The sequence below is a fragment of the Pinus tabuliformis genome, chromosome 7 (genome assembly GCF_031772625.1).
Source record: "Pinus tabuliformis cultivar Carrire ecotype Pingquan chromosome 7, CPIR1, whole genome shotgun sequence".
Lineage (NCBI taxonomy): Eukaryota > Viridiplantae > Streptophyta > Pinopsida > Pinales > Pinaceae > Pinus > Pinus tabuliformis.
The window spans coordinates 847,743,726-847,763,596 of NC_142293.1; the positions used below are offsets into that span (position 1 = coordinate 847,743,726).

Consider the following 19,871-nt stretch of genomic DNA (forward strand, 5'->3'; position numbering starts at 1 on the left):
ATGGGCTAAAGACAGCCCTAGATGGGCTGTGATTTCCCGGACTCAGTAGAATTATGGCTATAATGCCCGGGAGGGAGTATTTACATAAGGGGTTTTATATACATGATTTTAATAGGGGAAGGGAAAAACTAATAGGGAGTTATATAATAAAGTTAGTAGTTAATATGGAGATGTATAGAGGGCGCTAAGGTATGAGACCTTAGGCTTTGTTGGGAAAAGAAGGCTCACAGAAGATGAGTGAGCAATCCTTGGGTGAAGCAGATCCTCACCAAGGCAAATGTCATGGAAATGATGAAACTTAGAGGCTCAAGCAGATCTTGACCTCTTGGGGGATGTTAGTAAGTGACTTGGGGAATTTAGAAGAAGGGGAAGTTAGTGATGTCCAGCCTTGATCTCTTTCTGAATGGAAACTGCCTACACTGATCTGAAAAGATAAAACAGTTTGAAACACAAAATTGATTATCAATTATCATTCTGCAACCACACAGCTACCTACCCATCCTACTTTCCTAACATTTTTTCTTCTTTTCTGATTAGGGTGCACTTAGACTTGCAAACCCAGATTTACAATTTTTTCTTTTGAATTTTTCCTATCTAAATCTACACTTATTTCTGCCAGGGCCCAGATTAAACAATTGGGTCCCTTTGATTCTCTACTTATCTACTAATCTGCGAAGATTTAGCTGTTTGGGCAGATACATTCTCTATATTCTACAACAGGAAATTGAAATCTAGGGAGACCAAGATTTAACTGTTTGGCCTTCCCTTAACTGAAAAAACTCATCACAAATAGAATACAGCAGTGGCATTTGGACCAGCACACTTTCCTTACTTCTTGTGGAAATATGGAACACTGCAGCTTGCAGAGTATGACATATTTGGCATGTAAAAATGTCAATCATGAAAAATGAATACCTGCTGCAGCAGGAGGCTAACACATTGCACACTTTAGCACATGCCTTGAACCCCAAATTTTATGATGAGGAGCTTATTGCTCAAAGCAATGGGAAGAGGAAGGCACCCCATAAAGATAGAGAGGTGGCTCATGGGGTGAAAAAAACTCTTATGAGAATGTTCCCAACTCATCTACGCAGGGCGGTGAAGGAAGAATTTCCCAGTTTTGTTGCAGGATTAGATGATTATTCAGATATATCAGCTTTGGAGGAGAGAAGCACCATGAATCCAGTTAAGTGGTGGATTTGTCATGGAGCAAATGGTGTACATTTGCAAAACCTTGCCATTTGTGTTCTTTCACAAGTGGCAAGCTCTTCATCAACAGAAAGGAATTGGAGCACCTATGGTTTTATTCATTCTATGAAGCGCAACAAGTTGGGCTCACAGAAAGAAAAGGATCTTGTTTATGTGCACTCCAACTTTCACCTTGCATCTCGTAGGGGTTTAGAATATAGCCGTGGTCCTTCTAAAGAATGGGATGTGGATCTAGAAAGTCCTGATTTGGAGCTCTCCCTTGTTGCCCTGAATATTAAGGTGCAACTTGGAAGTGGAATTGGCCAATCATCTTCTTCAGCACCACCATCCACTCTTGAGCATGCTTCTGCGTCTATTTTTGATGAGGATTATGATGATGAGGATTAGTCTTTTGTCTTTATAGTACTTGCAGCCTCATAGTCTTTATTGTACTTGTAGCCTCGTATATATAATAATGGTTGATTTTGAGATTTGGATATATAATAAAGGTTTATTTTGGATATTTCGATATTGCTATTTTCATTATGTGATGATTCATGAGTAAATGTGATGTAAATTTAATCATAATGTTTAAGCTTTAAATGTAATAAATTATGATGTATCATGTATACTTTATGATTGCACATAACGTTTTTTAAATGTCCTAATATATATATATATATATATATATATATATATATATATATATATATTGTGTTTCCTCGTTTCCAAAATTTGGGGGGGTCACATTTCGTACCCGTGCCCGTTTCAGAAACTCGTACCTGTTTCCACGTATCGTGCAACTTAGCTCAAAAGGCATTTTCACTTTTGCCAGAATTTGTGTAGTGGTCGACCTTAGGAAAGGTTTACCTGATCGCATTTTGTTGTTTCACAACAATCTGCAGTGGTCACAGCCCCTTGACTATGAGAATATGGCTTTTCGCTGTCGTACATGTCTTCAAACCAGCCATCTTCAAAGTGCGTGTCCTCAAGTTAAAAAAGATCCCAAAAGAAAAAAGAGACAACCTCAAAAGCCAAAAGGTTGGCAGTTTTCAGAAACTCAGGAAGCAGAAGCAAAAGGTGCAGAAACCCCAGAAAACACCACAAACATAAATGATCAAAAATCCTAGGACACCTCGCAGAAGGACGAGGCCGAGCATAGTTCCGCATTAATTCCAATGCTTTCTGTTCCACAACAACAGATTGATATGATTACATATGAAAAAGAAGTGGTACCAAACGAGTTCATGCATCAAAAAGTTCGGATTTTGATAAAGAAATATTAGTAAATGTAAAAGAGAATCAAATGACTATTTGAAGCAACAAAAATATAGAGTGTTTGTGCTTTTAATATAAAATACACAAGGGTATTTATAAATAATTTTTTATTAATATATGAAATGTACAAGGATGATTGAATGTTACAATGAAGGCCTGCATATATACCTAGGCAGGTGCCCCTTGATGACTAGCCATGTCTTTTTAGACATGCCTTTTCATTAAACTAATGACTATTAAAATAATCACTACTTTGATTATTTATTATTTACATTTATTTTTATTTATTTTATTTGTTATGAATTATATTCATAACATTGCCTCTTTCTTCGAAAAGCTTTGTCCTCAAAGCTTAATTGCTGAAAATTTCTTCACTTTGCCCACGTCATTTTGGCATGTGTAAGTCATTGATAGTACTATCTTGCAATTTCGATTTGTCCATTTTTCCCTTGGGACATTTTTTTTAGTTTTTTTTTTAATAAATATAATAAATATAAATTAATTACTATTATTATTTTAAATTACTTTATAAAAATTGATCATAAAGTAACTTTATAATTTAATAAAGTTATTTAATAATAACTTTATAAAGCACTTTTTGTTAATGTCTTTATTTATTTTGTTATGCATTGTAATGCATTGTAAGGAATCGTACGATCACGTTTGTACATGCATATGGAGTTGGTTAACTCCTCAATATGCAAGTGGTTTCCGGTGAGAAATATTTGCTGGCAATTTTCTCATCTAACTGCTCAATATGCAATTGGTCATTGGTGTTGAAGTTGAGCTCCGAGACGTCGCTGTCGTTGTACAAGTTGTAGAGCACGATCTTGGTTCTGTGAGCATCGATGTCCTCGAATTGCCTGAGGAGGAGGTCCAGTGTCAGAAAGGGGACCACTGGAGAACAATGTTGAGCTTGTGGTTCTAGGCGTCGAGGGCGGTGTTGGAGGGATTGGTGACGAAGGGCATGGGTACGAGTTTGGTAGTATCATCGGTGCCTGTATATACCCAGCTATTAATCTCTACTAAATACAGTTTTCCTTTCCACAAGATGGGTGTAACATATATGTTGAACAACCGTGGACACTCTGGAAGAACTGACCCTTTTTCAGAGTTTACGTCTAAGGACAACATTGTTGCACAATGTCTACGGGTACCCAACAACACTATCAACCAATCTCCGACTGTTACTTTCCCAATCCGATCAGAAAAGTCGTTGTGGAGTTCTCCAGCTATTGTGGAAGTATCCAAACCCCGGAAAGACCTATCAGAGTTTTGACCTGAATTTAATTTGTAATAAAAGGGATGTTGCTGATCATCTGTATTCCAAAAAATAATTTTATGTCCGATTGCTTCCACAAAAGATTTACCATGGGGGTGTCTGTCAAGAAATTCTTCTGGTGGCCACTTGTTACCCACCAATTTGTGGGTAATATCTCGAGGAGAAATTTTTTCTCAAAAGATGGTCCTCTACCAGCAGCCAGTAGGCTCTTGCAACCATCAACTAGCTCATTGTGCCATTTCTCCACCACCTGAACCATCCATGTGGTCCCTCATCCCTCTGCCATGATCGTATGTTTGAAGGTGGGCCTCTCGAAGCTAAAGGTATGCCTTGTCATTTTGAAATTGAGTCTTGTAGTTTGCTTATCATGGACACTTCTGGGTATGGATTAGTGGGGGGATTCGGCAAAAAGAATGGGCTAGGTCTGTGCTTCTATCCCCTAGGCCCCTTTTAGGACTTAACCTTCGATTCTAGTCCCGTGGGATCTCTTTTACTGACCACTTGGTTTCAGGGATGATATTTCATGGGAAACCCCTATTTTGGTTGTGGGGTCCCGCTCCCTTATCCGCATACATTATCCCCTTTGCATTCATTATTAATTTATTACCCCATCCATCACTTCTCCCACCTAGGTCCACATAGGGTCAGCTCACCCCTTTCCCCTTGCCCACACCTTGGGTCATGGCTTGAAATGAAGCCCAGAGGCTGATACAGCTAAAAAGAAAGTCAAAAGCATATATGTCCACATTCAACAGGAAAGTACCACAAAATGCAAAGGATGGCCGAGACAAAAGCATTTAGCACGTGGGCAAAAGCCATTACATGAAGCTCTACCCCATCATCATGGCCATCACTCTGGTTCCAACAGGTTCTATGAACCTTCCTCATCATATAGGAACCCATGATTGTCCCAACACCTGGTGGGCAATGAACCACCCCACGTTAAAGGGGGGAATTCACTGCTATATATTATACATCATGTTCTAACCCCTTGAGCCCCGAGCAGTTAATCAAAGAAAATCATAAAAATGCAAAAGGAATATAAAGAAGGGTGGAAAAATCAAGGCCGGGGCACCTCATGTACCACGATTGCTCCCTCCTACACCTTATAAACCCAAGTGTGGGCTTCCCTCTTATTAGCTACCCCTATGCCCCAACATGTGACTCAGGGCTGCCCCCTCTCATTCCCTGGCTCATTAACTTATCTGCCACATGCCACCACCTTTTGACAGATGTACCTTGACTATATTATCCCCTTTAGCAGTAGAAACCACCTAATAGGGTACTTGGTTAACCCCATTGGGAGTTAGGAGACATTGGCATGCCCAAAGCCCATTATGGAAGGGCAGGCCATTATGAAGTCCCCACCTGTGGTCCATGATTAGGTAAGCTCATTCACTTGATTTCTCTAATGACTTGTATTGAAAGCCTACGGGACGCATTGGATCTTATGCAGGATTGCAGATGGTTTCCATTTGGGGTTTTGGTCTCCCTATACGAGGTCCTAATCCTCCAGAGGGCTAAATTGGCACATATAGGATGAGCGTTGAGAACCATGGGCCTCCATAGCAACAGCTTGCACTTCATGGATCCCCACAGCCATTCAAAGATTGCTTGTGGTTCACTTATTGGATGAAGAGGATGCACTTGATCCATCATGCTCAGTTGAACCCAGATCTACACTACACACTTGGCAGATGATCCAAGACTTCTACGATGATGTGGCATCTCCTACATTGTCATCCTAGCCCTTGAGGGAAACCTACATGCATCTTCGACTTGTTTGGAGACCTATGAGGACACTTGTGTGCCCTCATAATCATTTGGAGCACCATAAGTTATTACAAGGGGCCAACCCCTTGGCCACTGCTTTTGAAGGTCTTATTCTTCATCGTGGCACCCATGGACCTCATCATGCCTCTTAGAGGGCCCTACGACACGCATAGATTATTATTTGTCCTCTTCAAAGACTTATCTTTTCATTTGTGAGCTAGTTTGGTGTGCTTGTCACCAAAGTTATGTCATTTGCACATTATTTTATTTTTAGGGGCTAATGTAGGCTCATTGGCTAAATCAAACTCCTAATTGGTGTATAAATAGGAGTTAGTTGGATTCATTTGTATCATTACTTGACTTGGGATCTCTCTAACTTTAGAGGGTTTCACACTTTTTCCTTGGAGGATTATTTTGGATGATGGATGAATTTTGATATATGGATGCTATTTCTATCTTGGAGCTTCTTATTTGCAAATATGATCTTGTTTGGATATACTCTCTAACATTGTAAGTGCAAATTTAACGTTATCTTTCTTGTTGCTGCATACATTTGAATTTCACTATAATTAGGGCTAATTGCTGCATGTACGAAATGTGGAATTGTGTCTATTTAGCCTATTCTTTGTATGAGCCATTGTTAGATGAATGAAATGTCCTAGAGATCATGTTATCTTTACAAGCTTGCACCATTTGTATGAAGTATAAATGTTTGAAAGTCACTTTTCTTCTCTTTCCTCTAACATTGGACGAAGTTGACTTTTGGAGCCTCCTTGAACAAGAAACTAAATCTTTCTTCATTATTATCCTTGACTCCATATCCCAAGTGAATTAGGCACTGGTCCCTCAAAAAGGGTGATCATTTTAACCCTCTTTTTACCCCTTTTCCCTTTCTCCCTAGGTCTAGCCTCATTAGGTCACCTAGGGCATCAATTTCCCGGGAAACTAGCCACAAGAAAACTTTGATCTCCTAGATACAACTGTGTTGGTGGGTCCCCTTGCTCTCCTCCAAATTTGAAGCAATTCTGATGGCGGAATCTCCAGATACCTCACATCCTAGCTCTAGGATCAAGTTTTGCCTAGGTGTTCCCAAGGCTAGAACCTAGTAGGATCAATTTGACATCTTTGGGAGAAGATTCTTGTTTGATCCTTTCTCCTCACCTTGGCTAGGTTAAGAACATCCTTGATTTCCAAAATCCATTCACTAATCTGGGCTAGGTCCACTTGGCCTCGTGTCGTCTCATTCTTCACCAAAGCCTATTTAGCAAGGACTAATCGAGAATCCAAGTTCTCATAAGGATTTTAGGGATTGAGAACATCTTTTATAGTTCTTATACTTCTACCTCAACCCTCGAATCCTCATTCCCTTTCCCTAGAAGATCAAGACCCTTGCATGAAGAGCAAGGAAGCCCTATCCTTCAAACTTTTCTAGAAAAGGAATCATTTGAGTCACTCCACCCCTTCATTGATCTATACTCTATAAGTGACCTCTCAACTACCGACTCTCCTCCCATCGGTGAAAGTCCGTAAAGAGTAGAGAGTCTTAGTTGTGGTGACAGTGGGCTAAGTCCCCATAGTTGCCCTTGACTTAGCAAGTGTCCTCATAGGAACCCCTTTTAGGTCCCCTGCTAGTTTGAGCGGTAACACAACTTATGCGGAATAGTTAAAGTTGTGAACTCATGTTGAGAGAAGGGTGACAACCTCTTGTCTCGTATTGCATTGAAACAAAAAACTGTAAAACAGACGCAGTCCCCCACTTCGATGCAATCAAACGGCTGGTAAGATCTTGGAAATGGAGGTGAAACCGATGCAATCTCCTTAAATGATATGGAGCCATGGTCTAAATCGATCTCCTCAAATGATGCCGACCCATTCTCTGGTTACATCTTCTCAAATTCCCATATAACCATCTCCTCTTTATGGCTCTTCATATTTCTGCTGCCAATGCCCATAATAAGTAGCCGCGACTTGTAGGAGAGAAGAACACCCGCCTGATCTGCAATTGAGAGTTGGGATGGGTGCAAAAATGGGCATGGCCACGCGTGTCCCTTCTTGCATACTAAATCCCATCATGCCATAACGAGGGTGGGCGCGCAACCGAAAGACACAGAAATAGAAGTCGTCTTTGCCAAACACCAAACTTTCGTGCACTGTGGAGAAACGCTCACTTATAGACACGAAACCTTCGGGCAATGTTGCAGCGACCCTCCATGATTTCCTGGGGGAATTGTAAATTTCAACTATATGTTCTCCAAACCACGACTCACCCACAACCACCACATTATAAGCCTCTCCACTAGAAGCCCTGCCGACGATACTATTGACGATACCGCCTCTGTTTATCGATGACATGGGTGGAAGTTTGAAGTATGTTTGTGTGAGAGTATTGCAGACAATAGGCGTGCGGAAAGTGCTCGGGACTTAGAACAAGAACAAACTGTGAAAATTCAGAAACCCGAATCCTATTGCAGCAATTGGAAATAATTCTGCTAATTGTTAAATTAATTTTTAACAATTTATTTATTGTTTGCTGCAACAAATATAGAATTAATCACATTGCAACCTACACAAATAAACTGTGGAAGAAATAAACACTGGAAGAAATACCAAAACACACACATAAAATGACACAGTTATTTTTGGATCAATGTCCCCGGAAAAACCCAACTTGGGAAAAACGGTGCAGCAGCTGAGGGTTTTATTATTAGGCAACATTGAAATCTGAGTACAATAATCTGGATGCCGAACACTAGTAATCCTGAAGAGAAAATACTAGCAAAAATATCTTGAGGGAAATTACCCTCACTCCGAGGAATCTCGACACTCAACAGCTCTCTGAAAATCAAGCCGTCCTCCTAGCTTTACGCAGCTACTGCAACACACTAGCAAAGTCTGCTACACACTCTGCTCGGAACAACTGAAGATCAAGCTGTCCAACCTTCTGCTGACTGGGAAACTGGTTCTCCGACACTTAGGAAATGCTTTCCGACCTTTGGAATTGAAATCCAGCTTCACCCCAACAAAATCGAACTTGCTCACTGAAGCTTCTGCACTACTTCCTAGAGAAATCTCTACCTTTCTCTACAACTGCACTCTCTGGATCTGGAATGCCTCCTCTAGCATCACTGTCTCTGCCTCTCTCTCACTACTTCGATCTCACTAGCTCTCTCTCTGGCAGCTGACTGCTGCTACTCAGGAAATCAATCTGCTCATGAAATCGAATTGTTGAAGTGATTTCTCCAAACTCCATCAACTTCTTATAATCCTCTGTTGAGACTTCAACGACAAAGATTAGATCTTAATCGATGGCGAGGATTAACTTGAAGTCGATCTGTGTGAGTTTCTAGAACATTCACACCATAACTTAATTATGATTAATTAGTCATATTCCCTAAGTTTAGACTTAGGAAATATTTAAAAACTGACTAATAATCTAATTAAGTCATTTCTAGTTGGAATTTCCAGAAATGATTTGTGGGTTTTGGAGATCTCATGTATTCTAGCCCCTTCACAAAATTTCGTGGCTAGAACACATCCGATGCTACAAAAACTATCACTCCCTCTTAGTAAGGAATGTGTTCTAGTGTTGCTGCCCCTTGTAGCAACACCCTGTCTCTGCATCATCTCCTGTCACGCTGCTGCCCACCAACCACTGCGCAACTCTGATATGTGCTGCTGCCGACTCTATTGAACTGCAACTCCCTCTCCATCTGTTGCTGTTGTAACTGCAACAACTACAAATGAGAAGCATCCTAAATACTGAATCAACTGTGATCAGTATGATGTATCTATCACCCGAGTCTCTAATTGCTGCTAGTATCTGCGCTGTCACTGAGGTATTTGTGCTGCTACTGACTTTGCACTGTGCCAACTACATCGTTGTCAACTCTGCACTGCGTTGCCCAACATCTGACTGCAACTAGACTTTGCATTAGTCACTCTGGCATCTGACTGCATCAACTGCCACTGATCCATCCTGCTATTGAAATACTGTTGGCTCTCGTAGCCAGGTATTGATTCAAGAGGTGGACCTCCTCAAGAATCTTGCCCATCTGTAGCACTCTGGGGCTATAGCACCAAGTCACTCCATTTCACTCCTGGGGGTATATCAACAAACATGGCGAAGTCTTCCTCCAGCCTGGAGGAAAGCCTATCGATCTCTGTTTAAGCTGCCTCTTGGTCCTGCTTGTCCTCCTTGTCCTTCTTCTTGAGATGACACTGGGTACTGTAGTGGCCAAGCTCACCACATCTGAAGCACTTTACCTTTGATAGGTACTTCTTCTTCTTTCTTTGCTCCCCCTGTCCTTGACTGGGACCCTTTGATGCGAGGGTCACATTCTCCTCCTCCTCCACTTGCTTTTGTCCGCTGCTACTGCCACTGATGGAGCTCTTTAGAAGAGCTCGTCTCGACTCCTCCTGCTGCAAATTGGACCACATCCTGTCCCAACTTGGCAAGGTTTCTCTACCCAAGATACTTTGGACAAATACCTGCCACTCCTCTGAGACACTATTGAGTGCCAATCATACTAGCTCTGTGGGTTGAGGCGTTGCCCAACAATTGAAAACTGATCCCAGATCTCCTGAATCCTGGTGAGGAAGGGGTCTATGATTTCGCCTTTTTGCATCCTGGTGCATCTCAACTTCTCCAAATACATCTTCTGCTGCTCGGAAGTGCCCTTGTATAGCGTGGAAAGTGTATCCCACATCTCCTTGGCCTTTCCCTTGGCCGCTGTGTGATACAACATTATCTCGGACACCATTTATGATCAATCTCTTTGCCCTTGCCATCTCCTTTTGGTATTTCTTCAGCTGATTTGCATTCGTGGGGGTAGCTACCACTGCATCAATATATGGCTTCAGGCCATATTCATCCAGAAGGAAGGATATCCTTGCCTTCCAGATGACATAGTTGGAAGCACCATCCAACCTGTCCTAATCTCGTAGTTCAGCAATGGCCATCTCAGATGATGTCGAAAATCTCCTCTTCCCTTTCTTCTCAGGTGCTGCTACTCAATCGTCGCTCAACTGCTGTTTCTCGGTCGCTACTGCTACTCGGCATCTGCTGTTACTTGGCCGCTGTTGCTACTTGACCGCTATTGATCTGCAAGGAAATTCGAACTTCTTGAGACTAGAAGTTCCCTGTGGAAAATTTTCCCTCTCAATGTGTGCTCTTCTTCCTCCCGACACTAGTTCTACTCTAGCAACTGCTGCAAAACTACTGCGTCCAGTTAGAGATCTGCTCAGTGAAAAAATATTGCCTGCTCCCTCTGCCTTCGCAAACTCTTGATCTGGAGAGATCAATTTTTTTTATCCATCTCTCAAAAAAATCGGTTTCTTGTCAAGGATTTGTCCTCTTGGCCAAGTGATTGCACTGCCTTTGGTGTTTCAAACTGCTTCCCCTCAATGAACAACAAAACTCCTTCGCTACTGAGCACTCGGACTGCTCGTCTGTGCTCTGATACCATGTGGAAATTCGGAAACCCGTATCCTATTGCAACAACTAGAAATAAATCTCCTAATTATTAAATTAATTTTTAACAATTAATTTACTGTTTGCTACAACAAATAATGAATTAATCACACTGCAACCTACACAATAAACTGCGGAAGAAATAAACACTGGAAGAAATACTAACACACACGTAAAATGACAGTTATTTTTGGAACAATGTCCTCGGAAAAACCCAACTCTAGAAAACCGGTGAGACACTGAGGGTTTTATTATTAAGCAACAGTGAAATTTGAGTACAATAATCTAGATGTTGAATACTGGCAATCTTGCAGAGAAAATAATGGCAGAAATATCTCGAGGGAAATTACCCTCACTCCGAGCAATCCCGACACTCAACAGCTCTCTGAAAATCAATCCGTCCTACCTTTGCGTAGCTACCGCGACACGCCAACGTAGTTTGCTACACAATCTGTTCGGAACATCTGAATATCAAGTGGTCTAGCCTTTTGTTGACTGGGAAACTGGTCCTCCAGCACTCTAGAAATACTTTCCAGCCTCTGGAACTGAAATCCAGCTTCACCCCAACAATATCAAACTTGCTCACTGAAGCTTTTGCGCTGCTCCTTGGAGAAATCTATGCCTTTCTCTGCAACTGCACTCGCTGGATCTGGAATGCCTCCTCCAGCCTCACTGTCTCTGCCCCTCTCTCACTGCTTCGATCTCACTGGCTCTCTCTCCGACAACTGACTCCTGTTACTAAGGAAATCAATCTGCTCATGAAATCAAACTGTTGAAGTGATTTCTCCAAGCCCCATCGACTTCTTCTTATAATCCTCGGTTGAGACTTCAATGACCAAGATTAGATCTTAATCAATGGATAGGATTTACTTGAGTCGATCCGTGTGAGTTTCTAGAACATTCACACCATAACTTAATTAATTTTGATTAATTAGTCATATTCCCTAAGTTTAGACTTTAGGAAATTTTAAAAAACTGAGTAATAATCTAATTAAGTCATTTGTAGGTGGAATTTCTAGAAACGATTTTTGGGTTTTGGAGATCTCCTGTATTCTAGCCTCTCCACAAAATTTCGTGGCTAGAACACATCCGATGCTACAAAAACTAACACAGATATGTGGCCGTTCCTTTCTAAACAAGAGCATGTCTGAGCGGCCTTTTCTTTCTTTGAGGATTATCTGCGACTTTTTCTTTCTCTTTGTCCTTTGTGAAGGAAAGAGACATACAATTCTTCCATGTCCGAGTAAATAAACAATAACGTAGGCAAGGATCTATGCCACTGGTTATAACCAGACATGGTTTCCTGTTGGGAGGGGCTCGAATCCACTTTCTGGTTATAAATTTGGTGGAAGAGAAAAGTGCATTCCATTCCCGACACACTGACCGAAATTTACATACATCTTCAAAATGCAACCATTTCAAGATTTCCACTTCCAAATCCGCACCCAAACATTTTTCCACCTGTTGAACGTTTGCTTCCTTCTTCTCCATTTTCATGTCCTGAAACAATGAAAACCTTAGTGTGATATTGCCTATTGCACCGACACCCAACTGATTATGGCTATTATCTTCTTCTATGACTAGTTTCTCTGAAGCATCATATACACCCAATTTCACACTAGCCAGCTCCAATTTAAAACCTGAATTCGTAATGTTACTGTAAATTGAGGTGGTAATTCCAGACAAATCAACACTAATTTGTCCTTGTTCTAGTTTTCCAACAACACTATTAGTCCTATCTGCTGCTAGATGAAGCAAATTCAATAGGAATGCAATGTGCCCATCTTCGATAGAATTAGTTTCACATGCTCTAACTTCCTTAGGGGCATCATCAAGTTCACAAGATTTGGTATCTGCATTGCTGTTAGTTTCAAGAGTCCCTTGATCAATCCCAGGTTCATTAAGATCCTTGTAATTTTGTTCTTCATCCTCCCTTGTCTGCTGCAAATCAACTGTATTGGAATTTGACTTAACTAGATCAGAATCCACAATTTCCTGGCTTGCAACATCAATTTTGTCATCTTCTTCAATAGTTTTATCTATGTCACCTCGAGGATTTCGTAATTCAACATGTTCAACAACATTTCCTTGGTTCGAACATTCTTTAATGTTAGTTCCTTTCATGTCAATGTATTCTTCCTTTAGACATGCTGTAAATTCTGCACATGATTTTTTTAATCGTTGAAACAATTCTCGAATTTCACTTAACTGCTCAATGAATTCAGGACGTAAACTTAATGGCACATTGTGCAGCGGGTAATGTCCAAAGGCTCGCATGGCTCTGATACCATTGAAGCAACAAAACTTAAGTGTTTGTGCTTTTAATATAAAATACACAAGGGTATTTATAAATAATATTTTATTAATATATAAAATGTACAAGGATGATTGAATGTTACAATGAGGGCCTGCATATATACCTAGGCAGGTGGCCCTTGATGACTGACCATGTTTTTTTAGACGTGCCTTTTCATTAAACTAATGACTATTAAAATAATCACTACTTTGATTATTTATTATTTGTTATGAATTATATTCATAAGTTATAACACTATTTTATCATCCACACCCAACTCTAGTAGTTGGTGGAAAGTGGAAAAAAAGAAAAAGTAGAAAAGAGTAGACTAGTGTTAACTCTTTGATGAGTTTTTATTGATCTTGGACACCAGGGTCTGTTGTTTTATGCATATGCTTTTTAGCATCTACAATATGTAATTTTGTTCATTATGAATAAAATTGCGATTTTTCCTTGGGAATATATATATATATATATATATATATATATATAAAATCAAGGAGCAATCTTTATTCTTAAAGTTCATCAAAGTATGGTAGAATTTAAGGTATATTGAAGTATAACGTATATTTACAGGTGTTTTTCATCTTTCATTGTACTTTAACAGCTTTTTTAAAATTTCAGTATTTCGGATTTTTGCAAATGAAACTTAGTAGACCATGCACCTATACCTCATGAAACATGTACTAGTGATTTTGTTATAGTGTGATGATATTTGCACTCTATACGGCATTTAAAGGCTCAATATGTCTCATGGTATTTCCATATCTGATATTCATGGTGATGAACATTGAATATGGTGTTTTCTAAAATTGAGATTTATCAATGCCACTCTGAATTTGTTATATTTTATCATTTTTTTTGCATATATATATATATTCTTGAGTGGGCTTGATGGTTAAAAACACGTGCTTCCTCGTACAAGGTCACGTGTTCAATTACAGAGGGGAGTAGAGTAGGTACACACACATAAATATACTTGGGAGGGGCTGATGGTTAAAAACATGTGCTTCCTCCTACAAGGTCACATGTTCAATTACAAAGGGGAGTAGAGTAGGAACACCTCGGTAGATTTTAGCAATCAAATCACTATGTGGAGAAGGGTCCATTGTCCCACAAACAAGGGGGACTCATACACCAATTTGGTGTTTGGGTTGGCTGTGACCTTAAGAATAGATTATTATTATTATTAATACAGCCTGAATGGGCCCAATGGTTAAGAACATGTGTGTGCTTATAAGAGGTCACAGGGTCAAATGTAGAGGGGGGTTAGGGTCTGTAGACCTCCATAGAATTTAGCAGTCAAATTGCTGCACGGAGTTCAGTCCCTTGTCCCACAAACAAGGGGGTCTCATACACCAATTTGGTGTTTGGCTTGGCAGTTATATATATATATATATATATATATATATATAATATATAGTTACCGGATCTGGCACATGAGGGTCCAGGATCCACGGATCTGATTCGGATCTGGATCCGGATCCGCCTTGAAGCCTCTGAGAAAGGTTGATGTGGCAGATCCATCTTTCCCAGAAACGGATCCTGACTTCCAGAAGCAGATCCTGAATTTCAGAAATGGATCCCGTGAAACAAAGCCAATTTCAAATTAATAAAAGCACGGTTTTTAAATTTAGGTTTTGTTGGGGTTCTTAATTCGATCAAGTGGTTCCTTTGTTTTGTTCCATGTGTTTGTCGGCCGCTTTCAGATAGCAACAGCGCAAGGGGCAGCGGACAGACAAGGGCGTTCTCCAGGGAACGACCCCACAGCAACCGGCGGCTCCACAGCAACCGGCTTTCTCTAGGCAACAACCGTTGACTCCATAGCAACAACGGACAGGCAAGGGGCACAACAGACAGGCAAGGGCGTTCACCAGGTAACGACTGTCGACTCCACAACAACAATGAACAGACAAGGGGCACAGCAGACAGGCAAGGGCGTTCTCTAGGCAACGACCCCATAGCAACCAGCGTTCTCCAGGCAACAACCGTTGACCCCACAGCAACAGCGCAAGGGCGTTAAAAAAAAAATTAATTACAGGGACAGGGACAGAGCAAGGGTCTGAAATATATATCGTAAGTCCTGTAGGTTTGTTTCTGCATTAATTAATTTAAATTTTCACTGCAATCAACAGCTCCATTATTCCTTATATCGTAATTAATTAACAGGGTCTATTTAAATTAAAATTCAGATAATCCTACAATTAAATGAGGTTAGGGGTTCAAGTCCAGCAGCTACCACTATAAACCCTGCATCTCATTACCGAATCTGGGCCATGAGGACGGCGACAATGGGTTAAGCCAGTTTCGAAAGATTAACCTCCCAACGACAAACACTCTCCCTGACAACTGCTCTACTCCCCTTCCTCTCTCAATCTTAACACCATACCGTGCCACGTTTAATAGGTGGGCTTTGAAACGGTACAGTTGTTGAGGGATCTTACAAGTGACAGCCCAGTGGTCTCAATGACTTTGAGGCATAACTAAATTTCCTCCAACATGAGCAAACATCCATGTTAATGTATATTTTTATTTCTCAGTCTCTATGCCAAATAATGAAATCTGGAAATATGTTAATCGTTTGAATAATATACTAATGAAACATGCATGTCCACCATTCTAACTGCTAAATATTATTACGTAAACATCATCCTATCATGTCCCTAGTTCTGAACGATTTTATTTCTGCAAAAGCCCCTCTATTAGATTCTGGGAATTAATTTATTCTGCGTTCCATATTAAAAGGATTCTAACGTCATAATGGGAAAATAAAATTGTAGGATCTGTTAATTAACAGGATTGTAGGATGAGATAACAGGTAAATTAATTAACAGGGTATATTTCAGATAATCTATTTAAATTAAATTAAATTAAAAATATATATATATATATATATTTTTAAATTAATAAAATATTATTATATCTTTTGTACTTGACGTATCCTTGCCATATCCTGATCTTGGATTTTCAAAAATCTAGCGAATCCGGATGTATCCGAATCTTGGTAACACACACACATATATACTGTGTCGCTACCATATTATATCTGGGTTTTCTGAAATTTGCTGTAGCTGCACCCACCGGTCTCATATCTATGTTCATATCCATCTCAGTGCAGGCTAAGTTGCACTAAGATGGATACGAACATAGATATGAGATTATGGGGTGCAGCTACAACAAATTTCGGCTAGAGCTATATATAGTAATTTAATCTAATTTTAAGGTCATGGCCAAGCCAGACACCAAATTGGTGCAGGAGACCCCCTTGTTTGTGGGACAAGGGACCTGTCTCAGTCTCAGCACAACAATTTGACTGCTAAAGTCTACAGAGATGTACATACTCCCCTGCTTTATTCATCAAGCTTTTCTGAAAATTTTCTGTAACTGTGTCTCCCAGTTTCATATCTGTATTTGTATCCATATCAGTGCAACTTAGCCTATAGGAACTGATAGGCTGCTTTGAGCCATATTACTTCATCTCATCTGTTTAGATTGTGGCCATTGTGCACAAATTAATCTGGCAGTTGAGTGGAGTTGTATGTCGTGTACATTTTCATTTGTAATGCATTTTTTTTAATATTGGTTCACCTCTCTTTTATTGGGCATTGAGTGTTTGTTAGTAGGGGGGCTATAACTACAGAGTGCAAGATTAGATGTACTCGTACCTCTTAAAAGTTATAACTAAATATTTTTCTTGCTATGTCCAGACTGCTGCAGAACATTCTGAAGGACCGGCCCTTCGTGCAGCTGCAGATGCAGCAGATTCATTGATGGATTTAGAGCGTCTAGCTCCTGGAGCATGTGAAGTTTTAGTAAGCAGATTACTTCAGCGACTGGGAAGGTCTGCCGTTTGTCCTCATGCTTCTAAACGACTTCTTTTTATAGTCATAATTTATACAGATTTTCAAGCGTTGCTGTGTCATGCAGTACCAAAGATTCTTCTGTTAAAGGACTTCAAGAATTAGCAGAGCGTGCTCTTACAAAGGACACGTCTCAATCAACTGCACAAACTTCTGGGTCAGGGAAGCCATCGGATGCAAAGAATCAGACAAGTACTGACCATTCTGAGAATTCAGGATTGAGCCCACTTGCCAGCTTTCTGTTATCGAGGTTTGCATGATCATACTGAGCTCAATAATTCTTTCCCGTTACATTTGCTTAGCAGTTGTTTGTGGTTTAAAATAAATATTATCTTAAACAAGTTTCTGTGATAGATATACTGTTTAACCATTCTAGCTAGCCTTTTCTTTTCCTGTAGGTGGCAGAGTCAAGTTGTTAACTCGAAGTAATAAGATTCAAAGGCTTATCTCGTTTGGCTGGGGTTTGGAAGGATACCACAAGTGACGCATTGATTTACCAAGTATTTAGTCTATTCTAGAAGAGGAGCAGAATAAGCAAATCTGCCCTTTACAGATTAGTGTTCCTTCCACTGCTACTGCATTGAAGGCATAGCGTTGTACTTTTTCTTCAAAATGGGACTTTGGGGTTAAGCAAAATGAATTCATTTTGCTATATAATGAAATAAATAATTGCAAGAACTATAGATAACTATGTTGGTTATGTATAGGAAATTATTTTATCTTTGTACGGGTTTCAATGGTATGCCTTTTCATAATGTTTTAAATACTTGTGGGGTTGTGGGAGGGGGTCGGTTGGTCGATTTATCCAGTGCTTTTCATAAATATTTGCCTATAAAATTAGGCAGAGACTGATATTGGAGTATGGTTTCCTACAGTGATGCAAATGTGTTGTAAATCACTGGTCATTTTTACCAGTTTTTTGTACTCTAAGCTCAGAACACGCATAAATCTCAGTCAACCTTTGCATAATAGCAATGGCATGGGATTTTTATGTAATTTGATTGTTGTATTATTTGATATATTTATTTTCCTCGTAATGACATTTTACCCTCAACCTGTTGATCTTGTCATTTTTTTGTCACAGAATTACCATATTTAAGGTTGAGATTCAAAAATGCTAAGTTTTGGTGAATTATGAGCCTGCCCACGTTTTGATACCCTTATGAATGTTTTCATCATAAACAACAAACTTGAAAGAACAATTGACTTATTTTTCATTAACTTCTATGCTGCTCAAATATTTTCCTTTATCTAAATATAGCTGAAAACCATTCAATTTTACCTTTTCTTGCAAAGCATGCAGAATAACTTTGAAAATCATATTCTGGGTTTGGTTTTAGTTAGAGGAATTATTAGCTTAGCTGGACATTTATCTAGGCTGCACTTTCTCTTTCGATTTCTTTATCTTACTTTCAGCATTACCTAGGAGCTGCTTTCACATTCCCACATTGTATGCTCACTGGATGTATTTTTTAGTTCCATTGACCTACTTTCATGGCCATCTGTTGGACATTAATAAAATTTCTTATCTTATCTTGGTGTAGTCTTTTGATGCATTGAGACACACAATAAAGAATCAAATCACTCCAACAACACAAGTCTATGAGATTGAAAGTAGTGTAGTCTAAAGAACCCACAAATTAGCCCGGAAAATAATGGAAATTCTGGCAAGATCATAACAAAATCTGGTAGAAATTTTTGAAAATTTGGGTTACAGTTGTCAAACTTCAGGATTTTGGGTGCCCCAAGGGTTCTTGATGGTGCTGAATCCATTTCAACCATCAAAAAAATGATTCAAACACTCCAGCATTTTGATTTTTTGAATTTTATTTTACAGGATTCCGGCAAAAAATCTGCTGTCCAGGCGAATTTGTGACATTGGTAGACAACGCCTTGAAAGTGACCTTGTACTCTTTATAAATATTGAACATTGGCATAGCCTCAAAATTGTAAAAAAAATGGCAGGTTGTGTGAATTTCATAGCAAAGGTTATTGGTGAGAGTAAAATGGATTTTGAACAAAACAATTCCTTTTCTTATTGCTATGTATTAACCCTTTTTGAAATGATGTATTTTCGGAAGGCTCCTTAACATTCCTATCTGAAAGATTCATCTATTCTGCTTATGGTCTTGAATTTGTATGGCTCACTCTGAAGGTTTATTTTTAAGCATCAAAGAAGAGGTTCAAATAATACATGTTGGAGTTGTTTTCCACATTAATAGATGTTGGAGACATTTCCACATTAATAGATGGGAGACATTTTGACATTAAGAGATAGAATTACTAGGTGGAGGATAGTGGGCAAGTACATGTAAGTATGAAATTAGCCAAGTTGTGAAATTCGTAAAATTATTTTGGGGTTATCCTTTAATATCAGACTATATCACTAAGTGCATGGAAACGCTCTACATTTCTGCTTGCATTGGTTGATCTGGATTATGGAATAAGGTCAGGTTCAAGGGACAGTTAAGATTCTTGATAGCAACAGGGTTGTGTAAGTTAGCATATTTGTCTCATGTTTGCCTTATAACGTGTTGGTTGCAATGCAAACAGATCAATGAAAAGAGGCATCCAAGAGTCAAGATCTTGAATAGGTTTTACTACAAGAGAAAATCTCTCCTTACATGGTATAATAGTTTGGACTCTGAAGTTGCAAATGATACCTCTTAAAGTTGTGTGGAAGATTTTCCAAGATTCATTAAACAATAACTCTAAGGTCCTTAT

The 19,871-nt window shown here is 39.5% G+C and overlaps 1 protein-coding gene across 6 annotated transcripts in view; it reads left to right on the forward strand.

Moving 5' to 3' along the window:
• Positions 1 to 18,217, forward strand: part of LOC149250282 (uncharacterized) — a 311,236-nt gene extending 293,019 nt beyond the window's left edge. For 5 of the 6 annotated variants that reach the window (XM_089459000.1, XM_089459001.1, XM_089458999.1 and 2 more), the window contains 3 exons: positions 16,995 to 17,128; positions 17,215 to 17,397; positions 17,546 to 18,217. In XM_089459000.1, the coding sequence (XP_089315126.1) occupies positions 16,995 to 17,128; positions 17,215 to 17,397; positions 17,546 to 17,576 (348 nt within the window). In that variant the 3' untranslated portion in view covers positions 17,577 to 18,217. Of the gene's footprint in view, positions 1 to 16,994; positions 17,129 to 17,214; positions 17,398 to 17,545 lie in introns of those variants that run through there. The other variant, XR_016266820.1, reaches the window with a different exon arrangement.
• The last annotated feature ends 1,654 nt before the right edge of the window (positions 18,218 to 19,871 follow it).